The sequence below is a fragment of the Oncorhynchus gorbuscha genome, linkage group LG04 (genome assembly GCF_021184085.1).
Source record: "Oncorhynchus gorbuscha isolate QuinsamMale2020 ecotype Even-year linkage group LG04, OgorEven_v1.0, whole genome shotgun sequence".
Taxonomy (NCBI): Eukaryota; Metazoa; Chordata; class Actinopteri; order Salmoniformes; family Salmonidae; genus Oncorhynchus; species Oncorhynchus gorbuscha.
In genome coordinates this window covers 9,147,539-9,169,607 of record NC_060176.1, presented here as the reverse complement: position 1 = coordinate 9,169,607, position 22,069 = coordinate 9,147,539, and the positions used below count along the sequence as shown (strand labels likewise).

Sequence of the window (22,069 nt, the reverse complement as noted above, 5' to 3'; positions counted from 1 at the left end):
TTGACCACTCTCCTCTCCTCTTCCTTGTCCACTCTCCTCTCCTCTCCCCTCCTTTCACCACTTTCCTCTCCTCTCCCTTGACCACTCTCCTCTCCTCTCCCTTGTCCACTCTCCTCTCCTCTCCCTTGTCCACTCTCCTCTCCCTTGACCACTCTCCTCTCCTCTCCCTTGTCCACTCTCCTCTCCTCTCCCTTGACCACCCTCCTCTCCTCTCCCTTGACCACTCTCCTCTCCTCTCCCTTGACCACTCTTCTCTCCCTTGACCACTCTCCTCTCCTCTCCCTTGTCCACTCTCCTCTCCTCTCCCTTGACCACCCTCCTCTCCTCTCCCTTGACCACTCTCCTCTCCTCTCCCTTGACCACTCTCCTCTCCATTGACTCCTCTCCTCTCCCCTCCTTTCACCACTTTCCTCTCTTCTCCCTTGACCACTCTCCTCTCCCCTCCTTTCACCACTTTCCTCTCCTCTCCCTTGTCCACTCTCCTCTCCTCTCCCCTCCTTTCACCACTTTCCTCTCTTCTCCCTTGACCACTCTCCTCTCCTTTCCCTTGACCACTCTCCTCTCCTCTCCCTTGTCCACTCTCCTCTCCTCTCCCCTCCTTTCACCACTTTCCTCTCCTCTCCCTTGACCACTTTCCTCTCCTCTCCCTTGACCACTCTCCTCTCCTCTCCCTTGTCCACTCTCCTCTCCTCTCCCCTCCTTTCACCACTTTCCTCTCCTCTCCCTTGACCACTCTCCTCTCCTCTCCCTTGACCACTCTCCTCTCCTCTCCCTTGACCACTCTACTCTCCTCTCCCTTGACCACTCTACTCTCCCTTGACCACTCTCCTCTCCTCTCCCTTGTCCACTCTCCTCTCCTCTCCCTTGACCACCCTCCTCTCCTCTCCCTTGACCACTCTCCTCTCCTCTCCCTTGACCACTCTCCTCTCCATTGACTCCTCTCCCCTCCTTTCACCACTTTCCTCTCCTCTCCCTTGTCTACTCTCCTCTCCTCTCCCCTCCTTTCACCACTTTCCTCTCTTCTCCCTTGACCACTCTCCTCTCCCCTCCTTTCACCACTTTCCTCTCCTCTCCTCTCCCTTGTCCACTCTCCTCTCCTCTCCCCTCCTTTCACCACTTTCCTCTCTTCTCCCTTGACCACTCTCCTCTCCTCTCCCCTCCTTTCACCACTTTCCTCTCTTCTCCCTTGACCACTCTCCTCTCCTCTCCTCTCCCCTCCTTTCACCACTTTCCTCTCTTCTCCCTTGTCCACTCTCCTCTCCTCTCCCCTCCTTTCACCACTTTCCTCTCTTCTCCCTTGACCACTCTCCTCTCCTCTCCCTTGACCACTCTCCTCTCCTCTCCCCTCCTTTCACCACTTTCCTCTCCTCTCCCTTGTCCACTCTCCTCTCCTCTCCCCTCCTTTCACCACTTTCCTCTCTTCTCCCTTGACCACTCTCCTCTCCCCTCCTTTCACCACTTTCCTCTCCTCTCCCTTGTCCACTCTCCTCTCCTCTCCCCTCCTTTCACCACTTTCCTCTCTTCTCCCTTGACCACTCTCCTCTCCTCTCCCTTGACCACTCTCCTCTCCTCTCCCTTGTCCACTCTCCTCTCCTCTCCCCTCCTTTCACCACTTTCCTCTCCTCTCCCTTGATCACTTTCCTCTCCTCTCCCTTGACCACTCTCCTCTCCTCTCCCTTGACCACTCTCCTCTCCTCTCCCCTCCTTTCACCACTTTCCTCTCCTCTCCCTTGTCCACTCTCCTCTCCTCTCCCCTCCTTTCACCACTTTCCTCTCTTCTCCCTTGACCACTCTCCTCTCCTCTCCCTTGACCACTCTCCTCTCCTCTCCCTTGTCCACTCTCCTCTCCTCTCCCCTCCTTTCACCACTTTCCTCTCCTCTCCCTTGACCACTCTCCTCTCCTCTCCCTTGTCCACTCTCCTCTCCTCTCCTCTCCCCTCCTTTCACCACTTTCCTCTCTTCTCCCTTGACTACTCTCCTCTCCTCTCCCTTGACCACTCTCCTCTCCTCTCCCTTGACCACTCTCCTCTCCTCTCCCTTGTCCACTCTCCTCTCCTCTCCCCTCCTTTCACCACTTTCCTCTCCTCTCCCTTGACCACTCTCCTCTCCTCTCCCTTGTCCACTCTCCTCTCCTCTCCCCTCCTTTCACCACTTTCCTCTCTTCTCCCTTGACTACTCTCCTCTCCTCTCCCTTGACCACTCTCCTCTCCTCTCCCTTGTCCACTCTCCTCCTCCTCTCCCCTCCTTTCACCACTTTCCTCTCCTCTCCCTTGACCACTCTCCTCTCCTCTCCCTTGTCCACTCTCCTCTCCTCTCCCCTCCTTTCACCACTTTCCTCTCCTCTCCCTTGACCACTCTCCTCTCCTCTCCCTTGTCCACTCTCCTCTCCTCTCCCTTGTCCACTTTCCTCTCCCTTGACCACTCTCCTCTCCTCTCCCTTGTCCACTCTCCTCTCCCTTGACCACCCTCCTCTCCTCTCCCTTGACCACTCTCCTCTCCTCTCCCTTGACCACTCTCCTCTCCCTTGACCACTCTCCTCTCCTCTCCCTTGTCCACTCTCCTCTCCCTCTACCCCTTTCTTCTCCCTCCACCACTCTTTACTTTTACTCAAGAATGACAATTGGGTACTTTTTCCACAACTGCCTTAACTTGACTTCAGTCTTCGCCAATGAGAACCAAATGGGGCCTAGCTTTGTCCTTCATGACTGGAAAAGGTCTCAATTCTAGGCCGTAGAAAATCCTACATACATCTCATTAGATCAGAACAGGATGGATCAACAGTGATTCATATTATTGATTTGCATCCTAAAAGGACAACACACTTACATTATTTGTCTACCCATATGATGTGGATCATTGTCAGGTTATGAGATGTATATGCTTCAGTAACAACAGAACACCATGGTTGTAACAACACTTTAAACAGCTCCTTTGTAAATGTGTAGAATGTGTTTGTTTTGGGTCCGCACTGGTAAATTAGACAGTCACAGAGGATTTTCTCCTGAATAACTGGTCAGGACATAGCACTTTCCATTCCGCTTCAGGCAACTTTGATGTAAGGCTTGATCACACCTGTAATGATTACTTCTATCCGTTACGCCCATTGCTGCTTATTCATTGTTCACTAGATATATCAATGTAATTACACCCAACACAATGTTGAAAAACAGAATGCTTCCCACCACTAGATCACATAACTACACTAGAGTTGGATGTGATACCAACGCTGCCACCAATGTAGCAGAAGAGAGTGAAATCTGCAACAGGCCTCTCATACGTGGCAAAGTGAGCTCTAACGGCTGTTGCCATGAAAGTAGGCCTCTGGGCAGAGGCAGAAGGCCTACAATGCTGGCATATGTCGTGTTACAATAGCCTAAGTATATAACATGATTGACACGACTGTAATAATCATCATGAAACGGCCTTGGAAGTGCCATAAGTGTACGGCAATATAATTCATTATTTTACACGAACCTGTTTAACTGCATTAATATGGGTTAATTGAACATAGTCTTGTTATAGTTGCAAATGCCATGCAGTTGCACCAGGGGAATTTAAACCAAATACCATGCAGTTGCACCAGGGGAATTTAAACCAAATACCATGCAGTTACACCAGGGGAATTTAAACCAAATACCATGCAGTTGCACCAGGGGAATTTAAACCAAATACCATGCAGTTGCACCAGGGGAATTTAAACCAAATACCATGCAGTTGCACCAGGGGAATTTAAACCAAATGCCATGCAGTTGCACCAGGGGAATTTAAACCAAATACCATGCAGTTACACCAGGGGAATTTAAACCAAATACCATGCAGTTACACCAGGGGAATTTAAACCAAATACCATGCAGTTACACCAGGGGAATGGAAATCAAATAGATTATTTTTGCAGGTCTTCTGTTTCTCCACATTTATTGATGAATTAATTTCCCATCATGTAAATGTATTCCCATTCCCCAATCAAATACCTTCATCAGTACCACAAAAAAAAAGCCAAATCAGCTTTTTACTCCAATCTGGCAACCCTCATAAAATATGACAAAAGCAAAAACAAGCAGAGAACACTGAGAACAGAGAGGGTTATGTCTGTGCATGCCACTCTGATATCTCCTACACTTATCTCCTGTACCATCTTGTCCTGCATGCAGGATTTCACACTACTACGTGCCTACGTACCATGCATGCCCCTCCTGTGGCTGGAGAGGGGGGGGGGGTAAAGGGAGAGAGGGTGGGAAGAGAGAGAAATAAGAAAGCAAAAACAAATGTCACAATATCCCCAGGCAAGCTGAGGCTGAACAGTAGCACATGGGCATTTTTTTTTGCAAGTGTTATAATTACAGCTGCTTTAATTTGGTAGGTGGCGGTTGGGAGCTGGCTGAGAATCAAATGGGAATAAACTGTTCACACCTGACAGACAAAGTAATAGGGCTGTTGGCAGATTGATTTGTAGCCCAGTTTGATGGGACACTGGAAGGCACCATCTGAGAACTGAGAGTCCAGGGTCTTTCTACTCCATCACAATAGATACCTAATCACATATCTATACTACAGTGTAGTTAAAGGGGGTATACTCTGCCCTGTAACCATTATAAAGGAGTACGCTCTGCCCTATAACCATTATAAAGGGGTACGCTCTGCCCTGTAACCATTATAAAGGGGTACACTCTGCCCTGTAACCATTATAAAGGAGTACGCTCTGCCCTGTAACCATTATAAAGGAGTATACTCTGCCCTGTAACCATTATAAAGGAGTATACTCTGCCCTGTAACCATTATAAAGGAGTATACTCTGCCCTGTAACCATTATAAAGGAGTATACTCTGCCCTGTAACCATTATAAAGGAGTACGCTCTGCCCTATAACCATTATAAAGGGGTACACTCTGCCCTGTAACCATTATAAAGGGGGTATACTCTGCCCTGTAACCATTATAAAGGAGTACGCTCTGCCCTGTAACCATTATAAAGGAGTACGCTCTGCCCTATAACCATTATAAAGGGGTACACTCTGCCCTGTAACCATTATAAAGGGGTACACTCTGCCCTGTAACCATTATAAAGGGGTATACTCTGCCCTATAACCATTATAAAGGGGTACGCTCCGCCCTGTAACCATTATAAAGGGGTATACTCTGCCCTATAACCATTATAAAGGAGTACGCTCTGCCCTGTAACCATTATAAAGGGGTACACTCTGCCCTATAACCATTATAAAGGGGTACGCTCTGCCCTATAACCATTATAAAGGGGTACGCTCTGCCCTGTAACCATTATAAAGGGGTATACTCTGCCCTGTAACCATTATAAAGGGGTACGCTCCGCCCTGTAACCATTATAAAGGGGTACGCTCTGCCCTGTAACCATTATAAAGGGGTATACTCTGCCCTGTAACCATTATAAAGGAGTACGCTCTGCCCTATAACCATTATAAAGGGGTACGCTCTGCCCTGTAACCATTATAAAGGGGTACGCTCCGCCCTGTAACCATTATATAGGGGTATACTCTGCCCTGTAACCATTAAAAGGGGTACGCTCTGCCATGTAACCATTATAAAGGGGTACGCTCTGCCCTGTAACCATTATAAAGGGGTACGCTATGCCCTGTAACCTACCATGTTCCTCCACACGGCCCATCCCTCAGTCAGTCATTAACTAACTAAACATAACAACGATACTTACTTTTACTTTACATAATCAAACTATTGATTTACTGCCATTCTTCAGCAGGTTGATACAGGGCCAGGACAGAGAGCACTGGTTTGATTGAGTGTATTCATCTCCTCTCAGGAGCAGGAGGCCTGCAGGGGGTAAAGTGAGGGGATGGTGCCAAGCAGTTAGTTAGACAGACAAACATAACGTTGCCTCCCCATATATGTTACTGTATAAGCTACTGGAAGAGGTGGAGGTTGTTTTTCTGTTTGGGATGCTTGCCTTGCAGCCCCTGAGTCAGAGAGCTGAGGTGGGGTGGGTGGATGGGGAACACCAGGGCCCTGCGGGGACGGTTGTTTATTCAGGACAGGTAACACCCATGGACATACACAAGCACACCAAAGCAGGGAGTCTATCTGTTTCTCACTTCCTGACTGTCACTCCCTCCCTCTCACACGCATACACATACCTACATCAGCTACCATACATAAAAACACACACAAACACACAATAAAGGCAGGATATTGCTCCATCGCCATGTGTACCATTGGCCTTGTGGCATGGTACCCTCAGAGGTCGTGATCTGCAGTGCTGTGTCTCCTTAGTGGTTCCTTATTTACAGCCAGCATCTTTAATCTCCTGCCGTGTGGGGCGGTAGTCTTACAGACCACCGGATTATAGCTTCTCCTTCACACAGCACAGGCAGAACAGCGACTGCAGCACTGCAGTCAACCTCGATCTCTCTCACAATCTCTCTCTTTGTCTCTCTCCCAATCATTTTTTCTCTCACACAATTATGCAAAAAATAATAATAATAATTCTGAGCATACACAGAGAGAAAAAAAAAGTGCCAACCCAACATGCACGTGATCAGTTGAGATCAGGAATATTGTCAAAGAACACCCTTCCCAAGTAAACCACATGATTGTCCAGACCTGTGTAGTTTTGTAGTAATCACACACAGCATTAGCACCTATCAGGTCATCAAGCTTCTATTTTCCCTCTGCGTGTAATGAATCCAATGTGTCTGAGTCTTGGCATGTACAAATGATTAACTGATGGTGAACACAACTGATTAAAAGATAAAGCCTTGGCACACAATGACTTTCAGCACTACATATGGTGGGTAGTACCTGAGAGACCAGGCCTCCTTACGCAAAGAAGATATTGACTTTTTCAGTTCATTTCCCTCTTTCATCCTCACACACAGATCTCCCACATTGCACCTCCTACAAAGGCTAAATGTGGAAAAGAAAATGTGATTTCATGATGTGTGGGTGTCACAATTACATGGGTTACAATGGTACATTTAAATTCAATTTAAGTTCAATGAATGCTAAAGCTGAACATATAAACATATTGCGTGCTGCTATACCTTGTTTGTTCACAACAAGTTAAACGGAGTAAGTCGGGCGAAGGACCACAAACCACAGCGGTTATGAGAAAACTTTGGATCAGAAATATATGAAACCGAGAGGTATGAGTGAGGGGCAAAATGAGTGTTGAATTTTACAAGTGGTAACCGGAAGGCAGTGAAAAGGATCAGCAAAACAATGAACTCATATTACTGATGATAACAGTCAGGACTATTGTCAAGACTCCTTCTATATCTAATGTTACAGCTGCTCACCCTGGGATCACATCCTCAGAGCTGGTGTTGGGGGACCCGTAGAGGAAAGTTGCAGCCCCTGACACAGTATAATGGATGTCAGGGGTTCTGACACAATACACAATACTATTAAACCACATGCAATGACTCAGAAGACTGACTGTGTGATGATGGCCTTGATGATGGATTTAGTCACTTTGCTACCGCTGACTCTTGCTATAGGAAATGTTACATAGCACACATCATTACGGATTGATCCCCTTGACAAGTAGAGCTAGACCTAGTCTCTCGTGACTGATTTGGTTGTGGGTGCAGAGATGAACCTACAACAACATTGCGAGTCACCCAACAGTCATAGCAGTGATAACACACGTGTATGAGTGTGTAGGCTGCTCGCACACATCCACCCATTCAGTAGCCAGTGGTGTCAGACATCCTGTCTCAGTAGGGTGAAAGGTATTGTTATGCTTGAACCGGGTTCAGTCCATTACTCAACAGGGCCCTGGGGATAAGTCTTCTGTGCTGTCCAAGAAAAACACTGCATGGTGCAGATAGATGCCTGGCCACAACACAACGCTCTCTCTTTCACACACCTTCCCACAGACTCACAGAATGCACACAATATGAAACAACTCAGACAAGAGATTGTTTTGACCATCCTGTCTCTGTAGTATCACTCTTTTGGCAAAGCAAGAATGTTAAAATTATTCTAGGTAATTTAGTACATTTTTTGTGAGAGTAAATCTGCACATGTCAGAGACCTTGACACATATGAACACTTAAAGTGTAGACCTAATACTACAAATATTAACACTTAAAGTGTAGACCTAATACTACAAATATTAACACTTAAAGTGTAGACCTAATACTATAAATATTAGGCATATTGAGCGTTTGTGCTTCTAACATTAGTTCATATATTTGTTTATTAGAAATATCCCTTTTTATTAGCTATTTATATAAAAAAACACAATGAAACACAATTGAAGAATGTAGGGAGATCTTTCTGTAGGCCGACTTTAATATCTTACGATGTTCTGGTAAATATTTAACGTCCGTTTGTTTCATGGCCAAACACTGATTATAGTGCACTAGTTTCTATAGAAGAAATCAACATTTGAGTCTGGCCAATCTATGCAAACATTTCTATTTAGACAACAGTAGCGTGCTTCCCAAAAACGGTCGGTGACTGTTTTGATAAAAGGGGTGACCCGCGAGGTTGGCTGATGCCTCCCCTGCTCTCTCTGTACACAACCTCGCGACCCTTGGCACAGCCAGAGCAAACACAGTCTGCACGCAATGCCGGGTCTGTGGCACAATGATTAACCCGTAAATGTGCTGTCAACCCGCTCCGTAGCCTGCGAAGCCCGCTGAGAGAATTGGAGGGGCAGACGAGGTTAATTTGTTTCACGCATGGCTCGTTTTGCGTGTCAAGCCTATCCATATCTTCTTTCACTATGTGGTTGTATATATGTCTTTGTACACGCGTTTCATATTTCCTTTCTTTATGACATGTCCTCTTTATTTTTTCGCTCCCCGTTTGAGTCAGCGTAAAAAAAAGCGCATGGCAGCTTCGTGCGTGACAGAAAGATGGATGACCGAGATATTTCCGCACGCAACTATTGTTTTTCCCGGTGAGTATTTTTAACTTTGGCTTGCTTAAGGACAGAGAGAGACCGGGACTGTTCGCTCAGTTACTAATGTTATGTTCACTCCAATCCGTGAGGGGAAGGTGATACAATATGGGGAACGGCCCCCTCCTCTCCCTGTTCCGAACCCCAGCATTCCTGTGAGTGCACTTCGAGCCGGCCGCGGGAGCGAGCGAGACAGAATGTTGCTCAATTACAGTTTGTGTATAGTGTAAGTGATTGCGTGTTGACTTACTCAAGCCAGAGGGGGTTTGTATGAGGTCACAGTCACACATTCATGAGTAGTGTCATGACCTAAATTCTTAGAAAAAAAGGTTCCAAATGGGTTCTTCCAAGAACCCTTTTCATTTGAAGAATGAACCCATTTCATTTGAAGAATGAACCCTTTTCATTTGAAGAATGAACCCTTTTCATTTGAAGAATGAACCCTTTTCATTTGAAGAATGAACCCTTTTTGGAAGACAAGGGTTCTTTTTTTTTCAAAGAGTTCAACCTAGAACATTTTTCATCCTAAGAGCCGATTTTGGAAGAAAGGGTTCTTAGGTGATTCTTTGGAAAGCAAGAAGGGTTCCACATAGAACCCTTCTGAATCTGTATAAGCTATTTTATTGTATTTTTTCTTTCTTTATTTTAAATTCTGCCTGAGCAATAATGTTTACCTCAGTGTTTAATCTTTAACATCAGGCATTTTAGTAATCTGCTACATTTAAAAAGATAGCTGTGAGAATTGTTTTAGCTGTAATGATATGGGAATATTTATGCATGTACTGTATCTGGTATTCCCTTAATCATTTTACATATACATCACTGACATAGTTGATATCTTTGCCATGATTTCTGTTTTTCAAATGAGTATTTTCTGTGCATTTATTGAGCAGAAAGTAGGAGAATAGAAGGGAGTATGAGTGAACCAGCAATGTATAGTATGGTACACAGCAAATTGGCCAGTTTTACCTAGTGTTGATTTTTCAGTGTAACATTTCGAGTGGATTCAGGAGTTACATTCAACACTCAGTGGTGTAAAGGAACCCTGTGTTGGTATGAATAAACAGAGTTAAATGTGATTATGAAATGTTTATCTGTGTGGAGTAAATCACTCAAAACCACACCCATCATTATCATATTTCCCAGCATGCTCTATTGCAGGTACATTTTTCAGAATTGTTTGTTTCAATGTCTGTGTTCTGGCATGCACATTTATTGGTTGATTAATCTTATGCTACACAAAGATTAATAACATACATTTTCATAAACTAATCCAATCTGTTAGTATTTGTACTTATTGCACCCATTACTGAGATGGTTGTCCTAGTTTAACGAGAGTGACTTACAGTAGTGAGGGCAGAGTGACTTACAGTAGTGAGGGCATACATTTTTGTACTTGTTTTTATTTTTTGTATTTGTCCCCAGCGGAATTGAACCCACAACTCTTGCATTGCAAGTGCCATGCTATACCAACTCAGCCACACAGCTGATTTCCCACTGATAAATGCATCACTCCCTGCACTTAAAAAGACTACACATTCTTCCTTCTTAGGGTTTGGGCCATCTTCAAGTCAAAAGAAAAGGCGGAGGCAAACCCTCTCAGATGATCGTCCTTAAAACCTAAAACATCTGCATAGTAGGAGATGTCGTTAGCTTTTTCAGGGTAACAAGTACGGACGTCGTCGGACGGGGCTACAGTGTCTCCCGACCCCTCCTGTCTCAGCCTCCAGTATTTATGCTGCAGTAGTTTATGTGTCGGGGGGATAGGGTCAGTCTGTTATATCTGGAGTATTTCTCCTGTCTTACCTGGTGTCCTGTGTGAATTTAAGTATGCTCTCTCTAATTCTTTCTCTCTCTCGGAGGACCTGAGCCCTAGGACCATGCCTCAGGACTACCTGGCCTGATGACTCCTTACTGTCCCCATTCCACCTAGCCGTGCTGCTGCTCCAGTTTCAACTGTTCTGCCTGTGGCTATGGAACCCTGACCTGTTTACCGGACGTGCTACCTGTCACAGACCTGCTGTTTTCAACTCTCTAGAGAGAGCAGGAGCGGTAGAGATACTCTGAATGATCGGCTATGAAAAGCCAACTGACATTTGCTCCTGAGCTGCTGACCCGTTGCACCCTCGACAACCACTGTGATTATTATTATTTGACCCTGCTGGTCATCTTTGAACGTCTTGGCCATGTTCTGTTATCTGGAACAGCCAGATGAGGACTGGCCACCCCTCATAGCCTGGTTCCCCTCTAGGTTTCTTCCTAGGTTTTGGCCTTTCTAGGCAGTTTTTCCTAGCCACCGTGCTTCTACACCTGCATTGCTTGCTGTTTGTGGTTTTATGCTGGGTTTCTGTACAGCACTTTGAGATATCAGTTGATGTAAGAAGGGCTTTATAAATACATTTGAAGTACTGCCCTAATGGTTTACAGTACTCCATAGAATTGGTAATAACAAGTGGTAATAACACAGTAATAACATGGTAATAAAACACAGTAATAACAGAGTATAAACAGTAATAACATGTTAATAAATAAGTGTTGTGTGCTTGGCATTGCGTGTATGAACAATGGTGATATTGTCGCTCTCTCCTGACTGTTCATGCATGTTTTATTTTCCTGAGAGTTCAAAGAAGACACTTCCAATCCTCTGGTAGCACAGACTGTTCTGTCTGTTCTGTCAGACTAGAATAAAATACTGAGAGATGAGTGCACCAATCTGACCTGTCACCTGAGTGGTTAATTGCTCTACCTACCAATCTGTGCACAGGGGTTAGTTGACCTCCTCCATAACAAACTCCTGCCCTCATGCACACACAACAACACGCCCTCACGCAGATGCAAACCCACTCACGAAAAATTCCCTCACACTCACACACACATACCTGGTTTGAAGGTGTGTGACAGGTGTTTGGTTATTGCGTGCCAAAGAACTGAAGACTTCAGCTGCCTTTACAGTCATTACTCAGAAAGGGAGATTCTTCAAGGGAATTGCAATTTGCTGTGGGCTAAACAGTGTTTTGGTTATGATGTAAGCTCTGTAAATGGACATCCTGGATGTATGTGTGTGACCCTAACATGACTAAATAACAGTCTACTCTAACATTTCTTATTGATATTTGTCACATTATTGTCCTCAATTGCTGCCCTATAGACATAGACTTGGAATCACTAGCCAGTTTAATAATAGAACATTAGTCACTTTAATCATGTTTAAATGATGTTTACATACTACTTTACTCATCTCATATGTATATACTGTATTATATTCTACTGTATTTTAGTCAATGCCACTCCAACATTGCTTGATCGAATATTTATATATTTCTTAATTCCATGATTTTACTTTTAGATGTGTGTGTATTGTTGTGAATTGTTAGATACTACTGCACTGTTGGAACTAGGAACACAAGCATCTCGCTACAACCACAATAACATAAATATGTGTATGTGACCAAAAATATTTGATTTGAATGTAATTCCATGTATGAACCTGCGTTGCAACTAGAGGTCATACAAACTGTTGGAGGTCATTGAGCAAGTCACTAATGATGAGCAGGGAGTGGCGTGTTAGACCATAACCAGATGAACAGAGAAGCCTATTTCAAACGGGTGTGATCCTGATGATGTTTACGTTGAATGCTGGACCTGTATGGAATAATGTCCGTCCCATGGCCTCTCACGCTATCGTCTCACTCTCCTCTCACAAAGCTGTGCGTAATGCTTAGTGTGATTATATACTTTATGTTTATGCTTAATAAATCAGCCTTTGACTGTGTCATGCTGTACCAGTGAACAGTCTCATTTGGAGAACTTTGTTTTTAAGCAGCTCTTTGAAATGTCATAAAATGGTTTCCAAGTTCATACGCGAAGGTACCTGCCATGGTTGACATTACCGTGACTATGCAGGTCAATTGGTATTTGGTGGATTTAGGCAGTTGACTTCAGCCAGCCAGTTGCATGCCTGCGTGAAGCCTGAGTGGTAGATCGCATGACTCCAAAGCCCAAGATCCTCGCATTTACAGAAGCTATAGCGCGCGAATATGTGCACCTCCGTGACCAAGAAAAAGTCTCACGTCCTGCGCTCTTTGTTCTGCAGCGTTTAAGACCCTTGTGTCTTTCCATGGGCTGCTGCCTTCGCGTGACTGACCAAGCAGATTTAGGATTGTCCCGAAGACCAAGCCCACCCCTCCGTGCGGGAGCTCCGCTTTCTCACGCGAACTGCAGGAGCAGGAACGTAGCGCTGAGGGGCACGGGCGGGCGGCGAGTGTGCGAAAGCCCAGCGACCGGCATTATCCATCATATTGAGCATGGCAATAATACGGTGTGTAGGCCTATCTCGGAGGAGAAAAAATAAGCGATTTAGAGCGTCTCTCAATATTATTATAGTGTTCATATGCCTCAAACAGTAGTAAATTAGTCTATTTTTTTTCTTCACAATTTCAATTACACATTGGCGTCTTTTAACTTGGCTTTGGAGTGACACTTCACTATCCTCAAAGTCTGCACATTTTGGGTTGCCTACTAGTTGTGATCCAGGGTTCCAGGAATGATCATCCAAATGTTGAACTATTTAGGAAAATAATAGCGACGCTGTCTAATAGCCACACATTCATAGACTGAATTGTGCAGTTAATGTATTGAGACCTCTTCAAGTTGAATTATGCTAATTATTTAAATTGAGCAATAAAGTTAACCCATTGTGAATTATACAGTCCTACAGTTAACCCAAAACCGAATGTTTAACACATTAGGTCTTGGAAGTTGAAATACAGGCATACCGCAAGACAAAATATAGAGGCATATTGTCAAGTAGGCAAAAGACAATTAATATAAAGCCATTTACCTGTTGAAAATGATGATATAGAGAACAACTAAAATAAAATAACAAAGAGATTAGTGAATGCTTAAAATATAGCCTAATTAACCATAATTGTCTTCAATAAAAACTTAATTAAAACATCCTTGCATTTTCTATGGCGTATGCCTACAAGCCAATAGTAAACCATTTCAGCGTGTTTATTTGTATATGGACAGGCCATTGTGGACCCAATGATAGAGGTGCGTGCATAATAACGCATGTCTGCGCGTAAATCCTGCACTGATAGGAGATTTGGTTAAATGTCTAATTACGCACGTGGATATTAAGTTAGGATTTAATCGAGTGAGATTTCTCAGCAACAAGTTTTGTTTATCAATCAAAGCATATAGGCTAACAGCCAGCCTAATATGATGCTGGTTAACAGGAAAGTCGTATATGCATCCAAAATACGTTGTTGAAATAAATAAATAAATAATAATTTAATCCTGAGGAACAGATTTTGTGCATGTTGTTCATAACCATCAAGCCTTCTATATCAATGGTGCTTATATGCAATCTATACAGGTCCTTTTCAGTCGATGTCCTCATTACCGCTGAGAATGTTTCAGTTCATGGTCCAACTATGTTGGAAATCCCTCGTATTGCTGTGCAGAGTCGATATATATTCACTGTCAGAAGGCTATCTGGAATAGGATGTACCTAAAAGAAGAGAGACTGTAAGGGTAATGATGAACTCATTCACCCTTTCACCCCTGCAGTGCTGACAGAATACTCCCCCACCCCCACACCCCAGCATCCTTAACCAAGGGCTGGGGGAGGCGAGGGCTTGGCCAAAACGCTCTCACGCAACTTGGCCAATCTTTAACTCGAGTGCTAACAGGTACACGCACGCGATGGCATTTGACAGTTTTTATCACGACTTGTTTCAAAACAGACCCCGCTCAGACTGGTGTGTTGTAGATGCTGAGGTCTAGAAGACTCTATTCTGGGTCTTAATACATATAACTTACATTTGAGTAAGTTCCAATTGGGATATTGATTAACACAACAGGGATCCGAAGTCAAACACTTTGGATAGCTTACACAAGCAGACAAGACAATATAGTCTCTTATCTCAATCGAATGTTTTATCCTCCATGACACACTTCATAGGTTGGCTACATTTGTTTCCTATAAGTTAATAAGATGCACACGTCTTCCCATTGTCCTTATATGCACCACCGTTATACTGTTGACAGGTTGAGTGAGATTTATCAAACTGTCAAAGATGAGTCTCTTGATAAAAAGTACTTCGGGGCTTTAAGTTCTCCCGCTTGGGATAGGCTACACCTTTGCACGCTATCGAAATCTGTTGCAATGAGTAGGCCTAAAGGAAAGATTGCCAAAGGGTTTATGACTTAATAACTAATGCGTAACAATGTAATGTTAATTAATTTATGGAACAAGTATTTAAAGCGGAAATGTTGATGTTTGCTAATAATAAAATATAAAAATGAATACCACTGGAAACAGACTAGACACTGATGGTAAATTTACTTTTGAAAATATTGTGGGCCCAAAGTGATTAAGCTTTGTGTCCTTAAATTAGTTGTGGAAGAGTTCATGTTCAATAGATCATTGAGAATAAATATTTGGATCTGGCCCAAAGTACTGTCATCCTTATACAATGTGCTTTATATGACTGTTTTCATGAATATGTTCCATATACTTTTAATATAAATAGTTCATAACATGATAGGGAGTGGATGAATTGCCTTTTTTCAATATGGCTTATTAGCCTACTGCCTACCATAGCCTGCAAAATTAGGCCCAATGCTCTAACATTAATGGGGGAAAAAATAATAATAAAATACATATAAATATTTAGGCCTAAACAAATATATAAAACTAAAAAAATACAAATATAATTACCACATCTATAACATAAGTAAGATGTGTAGTATGATGAATAGGTATGATAGTGATTATAGGTCTACATCTACATGGTTGTGCTAATGATTATGATGATATATTATGATTAAAAGTTAGTCTGATTGTATTATTGTATTGTTATTACACAATAACACATTTAACATGCTCTACTTCAATTGCAACTATAATTGGTGATCATTCCACAAATCAATGGGTCTTGTATTCCTCTTACCTGACTGGCTTCTTCTGTATAGTGTGTTTTATAACTCCCTCCAACAGGCTAATGAACATCTGAAAAGAGACTCATCCAATCATTCTGATATGAACCTAAAGTCAAATCTAAAATGTAAAAACAAAATGTTTTAAAGTCATATGAATGTCGAATAGCCTACTGAGAATGACTTGTTTGAGAATTAAACATGCAGTCTATTGAATTTCCCTATGGTTAGACATTCTAAAATGTTTTTATAACAAACTATATGAAATTGTATGTATATCTTTTTTTAATAGGGTCCATCACTGATATATCAGAGAAAGCATGCACTCATAGAAAAACATATTTTACTCCTTAGACGTTTCTTTTCATAATAAAGGCAAGCTTACATTATATTACATTATATATATATATATATATATATATATATATATATATATATATATATATATATATATATACAGTTGAAGTCGGAAGTTTACATACACCTTAGCAAAATACATTTAAACTCTGTTTTAAGAATGTGAAATGTCAGGAAAGTAGTAGAGAGAATGATTAATTCAGCTTTTATTTCTTTCATCACATTCCCAGTGGGTCAGAATTTTACATACACTCAATTAGTATTTGGTAGCATTGCCTTTAAATTGTTTAACTTGGGTCAAACGTTTTGGGTAGCCTTCCACAAGCTTCCCACAATAAGTTGGGTGAATTTTGGCCCATTCCTCCTGACAGAGTTGGTGTAACTGAGTCAGGTTTGTAGGTCTCCTTGCTCGCACATGCTTTTTCAGTTCTGCCCACAAATTTTCTATGGGATTGAGGTCAGGGCTTTGTGATGGCCACTCCAATACCTTGACTTTGTTGTCCTTCGGCCATATTTTAAGTATGCTTGGGGTCATTGTCCATTTGGAAGACCCATTTGTGACCAAGCTTTAACTTCCTGACTGATGTCTTGAGATGTTGCTTCAATATATCCACATAATTTTCTTTCCTCACGATGCCATCTATTTTGTGAAGTGCACCAGTTCTGCCTGCAGCAAAGCACCCCCACAACATGATGTAGCCACAACCGTGATTCATGTTTAGGATGGTGTTCTTCGGCTTGCAAGCCAAACATAACGATGGTTATTATGGCCAAACAGTTCTAATTTTGTTTCATCAGACCAGAGGACATTTCTCCAAAAAGTATGATCTTTGTCCCCATGTGCAGTTGCAAACCGTAGTCTGGCTTTTTATGCGGTTTTGGAACAGTGGCTTCTTCCTTGCTGAGCGACCTTTCAGGTTATGCCGATATAGGACTAGTTTTACTGTGGATATAGATACTTTTATGCCTGTTTCCTCCAGCATATTCACAACGTCCTTTACTGTTGTTCTGGGATTGATTTGCACTTTTCGCAACAAAGTACGTTCATCTCTAGGAGACAGAACGCGTCTTCTTCCTGAGCGATATGATGGCTGCGTGGTCCCATGGCGTTTATACTTGCATACTATTGTTTGTACAGATGAACTTAGTACCTTCAGGCATTTAGAAATTGCTTCCAAGGATGAACCAGACTTGTGGAGGTCTACAATTAATTTTCTGAGGTCTTGGGCTGATTTCTTTAGGTTTTCCCATGATGTCAAGCAAAGAGGCACTGAGTTTGAAGGTAGACCGTGAAATACATCCACAGGTACACCTCCAATTGACTCAAATTATGTCAATTAGCCTATCAGATACTTCTAAAGCCATGACATAATCTTCTGTTTAAAAGCACAGTCAATAAAGTGTATGTAAACTTCTGACCCACTGGAATTGTGATACAGTGAATTATAAGTGAAATAATCTGTTTGTAAACAATTGTTGGAAAAATTACTTGTGTCATGCACAAAGTAGATGTCTTAACCCACTTGCCAAAACTATAGTTTGTTAACAAGACATTTGTGGAGAGGTTGAAAAACGAGTTTTATTGACTAAGTGTATGTAAACCTAAGTGTATGTAAACTTCCGACTTCAACTATATATATATATATATATATATACACACTACTCATTGATGTTTCCGCTTGATATTTTATTACACCTCTCCTTCAGAGACAGCCGCTGCTGCTGGCAAGCCAAGAGAGGGAGAGAGGTTACGTCACTCAGACATCAGCCAATGGAGCTGAGAAGCGCTCTATAAAAGAAGTTCCCATTCTTACTTTTAAGTACAGAGAAACGGAGTTCTCTTATTGCAAGAGAAAAAGCTTTGTATAAATATAACCTCACCTGCAAACTTCTTCGATCTCCCTGCAAGACGGCTCAATTGGCTCATAACGGAAGGTAATAAAAATGGTAAACATATGTTGGAATAGCAGGTGTCTTTTTGTTGTGAATGAAGTCTCGAAATAACATTTATTAACTAGTTTGCACATAATATTAGGACTGTTTTTTTCCCTTCTTTAAAAAAATACAATATAACAAGCTACAAAATGCATTATACACTGTTATCTTGTACCGTTTATTCTTGAGTCTACTTTTTAGTATAATCTATTCGGAAAAAAATACGTACGTGTAGGCAATGTAACAGTTAAGGGCTTTAAAACATTTTTTTAATACTATACAGCCTTTTATGTAGCCTATGTTTAATGGTACAAGACAGGTAGAGTAAGGTGGCTTGCAAAAGCGTGAAAAGTGTGAGTGCACCATGCGTAAAATACATGGGGCTGTATGCGTAAAGCATGCAGTCAGCATGGCATCACTCGTGCGTAATTCCCCCAATGCAATTTTTGTACAATGTTATCGAGCAATGTTTATTACTCAGCTGGAGTATTCTTCTCGCTCACTATTAATCACTAAAACATGTACCTCTCCTTCTTACAGATTGTGCACAAGCCACTAAAAAAAACATATAAAAATGGTTCTGATGATACTACCCATTATCGGCTCAGTCTCTGTGTCTGAGGGGCTGGTGGCCATAGTAACACTATGCCTGGTGTACATGCTCATGAAGTACAAGCACACAGAGATCCCAGAGGGACTAAAACGGCTCCCAGGACCAAAGCCCCTGCCCATCATCGGGAATGTGCTGGAGGTGCACAATAACCCTCACCTCAGCCTGACTGCCATGAGCGAGCGCTACGGCTCAGTCTTCCAGATCCAAATAGGGATGCGGCCTGTGGTTGTTCTGAGTGGCAATGAGACAGTCCGCCAGGCTCTTATCAAGCAAGGGGAAGACTTCGCCGGGAGGCCCGATCTATACAGCTTCAAATTCATCAACGACGGCAAGAGCTTGGCCTTCAGCACCGACAAGGCTGGGGTGTGGCGCGCCCGCCGCAAGCTAGCTATGAGCGCCCTCCGCTCTTTCGCCACCCTGGAGGGATCGACCCCAGAGTACTCCTGTGCCCTGGAGGAGCACGTCTGCAAGGAGGGAGAGTACTTGGTAAAACAGCTGACCTCCGTCATGGATGTCAGTGGCAGCTTTGACCCCTTCCGCCATATTGTTGTATCGGTGGCCAACGTCATCTGTGGAATGTGCTTCGGCCGGCGCTACAGCCATGATGACCAGGAGCTGTTGGGCTTGGTGAACATGAGTGATGAGTTTGGGCAGGTGGTGGGCAGCGGCAACCCTGCAGACTTCATTCCCATCCTTCGTTACCTGCCCAACCGCACCATGAAGAGGTTTATGGATATCAATGACCGTTTCAACACCTTTGTGCAGAAGATTGTCAGTGAGCACTATGACAGCTATGACAAGGTAAATAATACATTGCATCATGTTTCAAAGATGTTACATGTTTCATTCCATGTTTGATCTATTGCGGTTTGTTGTCTGTGATACTGATTGTCCATTGTTCTGTTTTCAGGACAACATCCGTGACATCACTGACTCCCTCATTGACCACTGTGAGGACAGGAAACTAGATGAGAACGCCAACATCCAGGTTTCTGATGAGAAGATTGTGGGCATTGTCAATGATCTGTTTGGGGCAGGTGAGTTGAGTAAAAATAACGCAACAGTTATGCTGAGTCACTCCATATCATTTGAACAAATGTACATTTGTAAGATGTTTTAATTATGCAATGCGGCTTCTGTCTCCCTCAAGGTTTTGACACCATCAGCACAGCTCTGTCATGGGCTGTTGTGTACCTTGTGGCCTATCCAGAGATCCAGGAAAGACTGCATCAGGAACTGAGTAAGTCGAACCTTGCTGGTTTTAACAGATAGTTATGTTCCCTAAATGAAATTAGTCATCCACAGAGATCCTATAAATCAGTTCAATATGTAATTCTATAGAGTCATGATTCAAAATATTGTGGCTTACTGACCTGTCACTACCTGTCCCATTCTTTTTTGATATCCAATGTTCTCTATTGTCCTCCCAACAGAGGAAAAGGTGGGAATGATTCGCACTCCCCGTCTCTCAGACAAAATCAACTTACCTCTGCTGGAAGCCTTCATCCTGGAGATCTTCCGGCACTCTTCCTTCCTGCCGTTCACCATCCCACACTGGTGAGTTGCACTTGCACCTGCTCAAAACACAAATTTACAATATCAGCCAAACTGACATTTACAATATCAGTTACACATTATAGACACATATGGCATGGTCTGACTTGTATTGTCAATATTTTTTTAGCACGATCAAGGACACATCCCTCAATGGCTACTTCATTCCCAAGGACACCTGTGTCTTCATCAACCAGTGGCAGGTCAACCATGACCCGTGAGTAGTATTTTTAAACTAAAACTTCTCAACCCTATTACTATACAACTACTGTGCAACAACAGTGTTGTTAATGTAGTAATTACAGTTACTACACAGGTATAACAAAAACCTAATGTAAATTGTTACCTCTGTGCTCTTCAGGGAGCTGTGGAAGGAGCCTTCTTCATTCAACCCTGACCGTTTCCTGAGTGCTGATGGCACAGAACTCAACAAGCTGGAGGGGGAGAAGGTGCTCGTATTTGGCATGGGCAAGCGCCGCTGCATCGGTGAGGCCATCGGACGCAACGAGGTCTACCTCTTCCTGGCTATCCTGCTCCAAAGGCTGCGCTTCCAGGAGAAACCTGGGCACCCGCTGGACATGACCCCAGAGTACGGCCTCACCATGAAGCACAAGCGCTGTCAGCTGAAGGCTAGCCTGCGGCCATGGGGGCAGGAGGAGTGAGGGCCATGGTCACGTTTATGATTCTCAACATCACTATAACTGATTTATAGTTAGCCCTACATACTTGATGGCATGAGATGAGTTCAGATTTACATGTCAGAGGGTACATTTTCTCTCTAGGAACGACTGGGCTTGACACCTCTCTTGATTCATTGGAGAATTAACAGTGAGGGAAAATTGTAGACAATTTGAAATCGATAAAATTATAATCTGAAATGGTATGTAGGGGGATTCCAAACAAGTGTTGTTTTGGATAAAGGACCTTCACAAACTCATAGAGTTGATTAGTTTCTATGACCAGCATACCACAGGGCCTCCTAGAGTTTGTCAGGTGTTGCTTCAGGAGATATCAGGAGAGACTGTAGCTGTTTAGCTGCCTTTTTCACAGCTCATATACTGTATCAGATCGCTTTAAAGAGGATACATCTTTAAAAAATATACATAAACCCATGATGGGGTTTTAAAGAGCATTGTTTTTTAGTTCTATGTTTGGGTCGAATGTTTTGCTACAGAATTTTTTGAGGCAAAAATGTTACAACCTACATCATAAAGTGCCTGTTCTCGTACTTTTTTAGTTATTGTTCAGGTGGTCACAGACAGAGTTGAATGGATGTATCCTCCCAATTCTAAGCTAGATATTTTTATTCCACTGAATAAATCAGTCAAATGTGGACACAACACACTGAAGCTATGTTTGTATCCCACCAACATGTGATTGATTGTTTGTGTACATTTTTAAACCTAGATGTAATTTGGAAAGTCCTTTTTTGAAATGTGCCTAAAATGTGTATATATTGTGGTGGCTTTGTCAGGACACCAAAATACGTATGTATTACTGACTGTGTTATAAATGTCAACATTTTATAATGTAACGAAGGACTCTTGAAAACTAAAACCCCAACTGTATACACTATGCATTGTGTTGTTGGTAGCTATCTAGGTAGCTACTGAAATAAAAGCTGAAAATCAATTAACTTGTGCTCTCTTTTCTTGAGTGTGTTGGCTTATCTCATTGACAACCCATGCATGCATTCACAAGCTAATATAACACAGGCCAATCATTAGGAGAGGACATCGGTATTTGGCTGATCAAAGAGTACATCTGTAAC

The 22,069-nt window shown here is 42.8% G+C and overlaps 1 protein-coding gene across 1 annotated transcript; it reads left to right on the top strand.

Moving 5' to 3' along the window:
• Positions 1 to 17,998: 17,998 nt before the first annotated feature.
• On the top strand, positions 17,999 to 21,930 carry LOC124033607 (cytochrome P450 1A1). Its single transcript, XM_046345698.1, has 7 exons — positions 17,999 to 18,131; positions 18,672 to 19,545; positions 19,655 to 19,781; positions 19,895 to 19,984; positions 20,178 to 20,301; positions 20,429 to 20,515; positions 20,660 to 21,930. The coding sequence occupies exons 2-7, from the start codon at positions 18,706 to 18,708 to the stop codon at positions 20,958 to 20,960; spliced, it is 1,569 nt and encodes a 522-aa protein (XP_046201654.1). The 5' UTR covers positions 17,999 to 18,131; positions 18,672 to 18,705; the 3' UTR covers positions 20,961 to 21,930.
• Positions 21,931 to 22,069: the final 139 nt, after the last annotated feature.

Bases quoted from the DNA above. Each gene is read 5' to 3' on its own strand.
- LOC124033607 (XM_046345698.1), top strand. From the start codon at position 18,706: ATGGTTCTGATGATACTACCCATTATCGGCTCAGTCTCTGTGTCTGAG. The intron at 19,546-19,654 runs GTAAATAATACA...TTCTGTTTTCAG, and splicing joins ACTATGACAGCTATGACAAG to GACAACATCCGTGACATCAC. The intron at 20,516-20,659 runs GTGAGTAGTATT...TGTGCTCTTCAG, and splicing joins TGGCAGGTCAACCATGACCC to GGAGCTGTGGAAGGAGCCTT.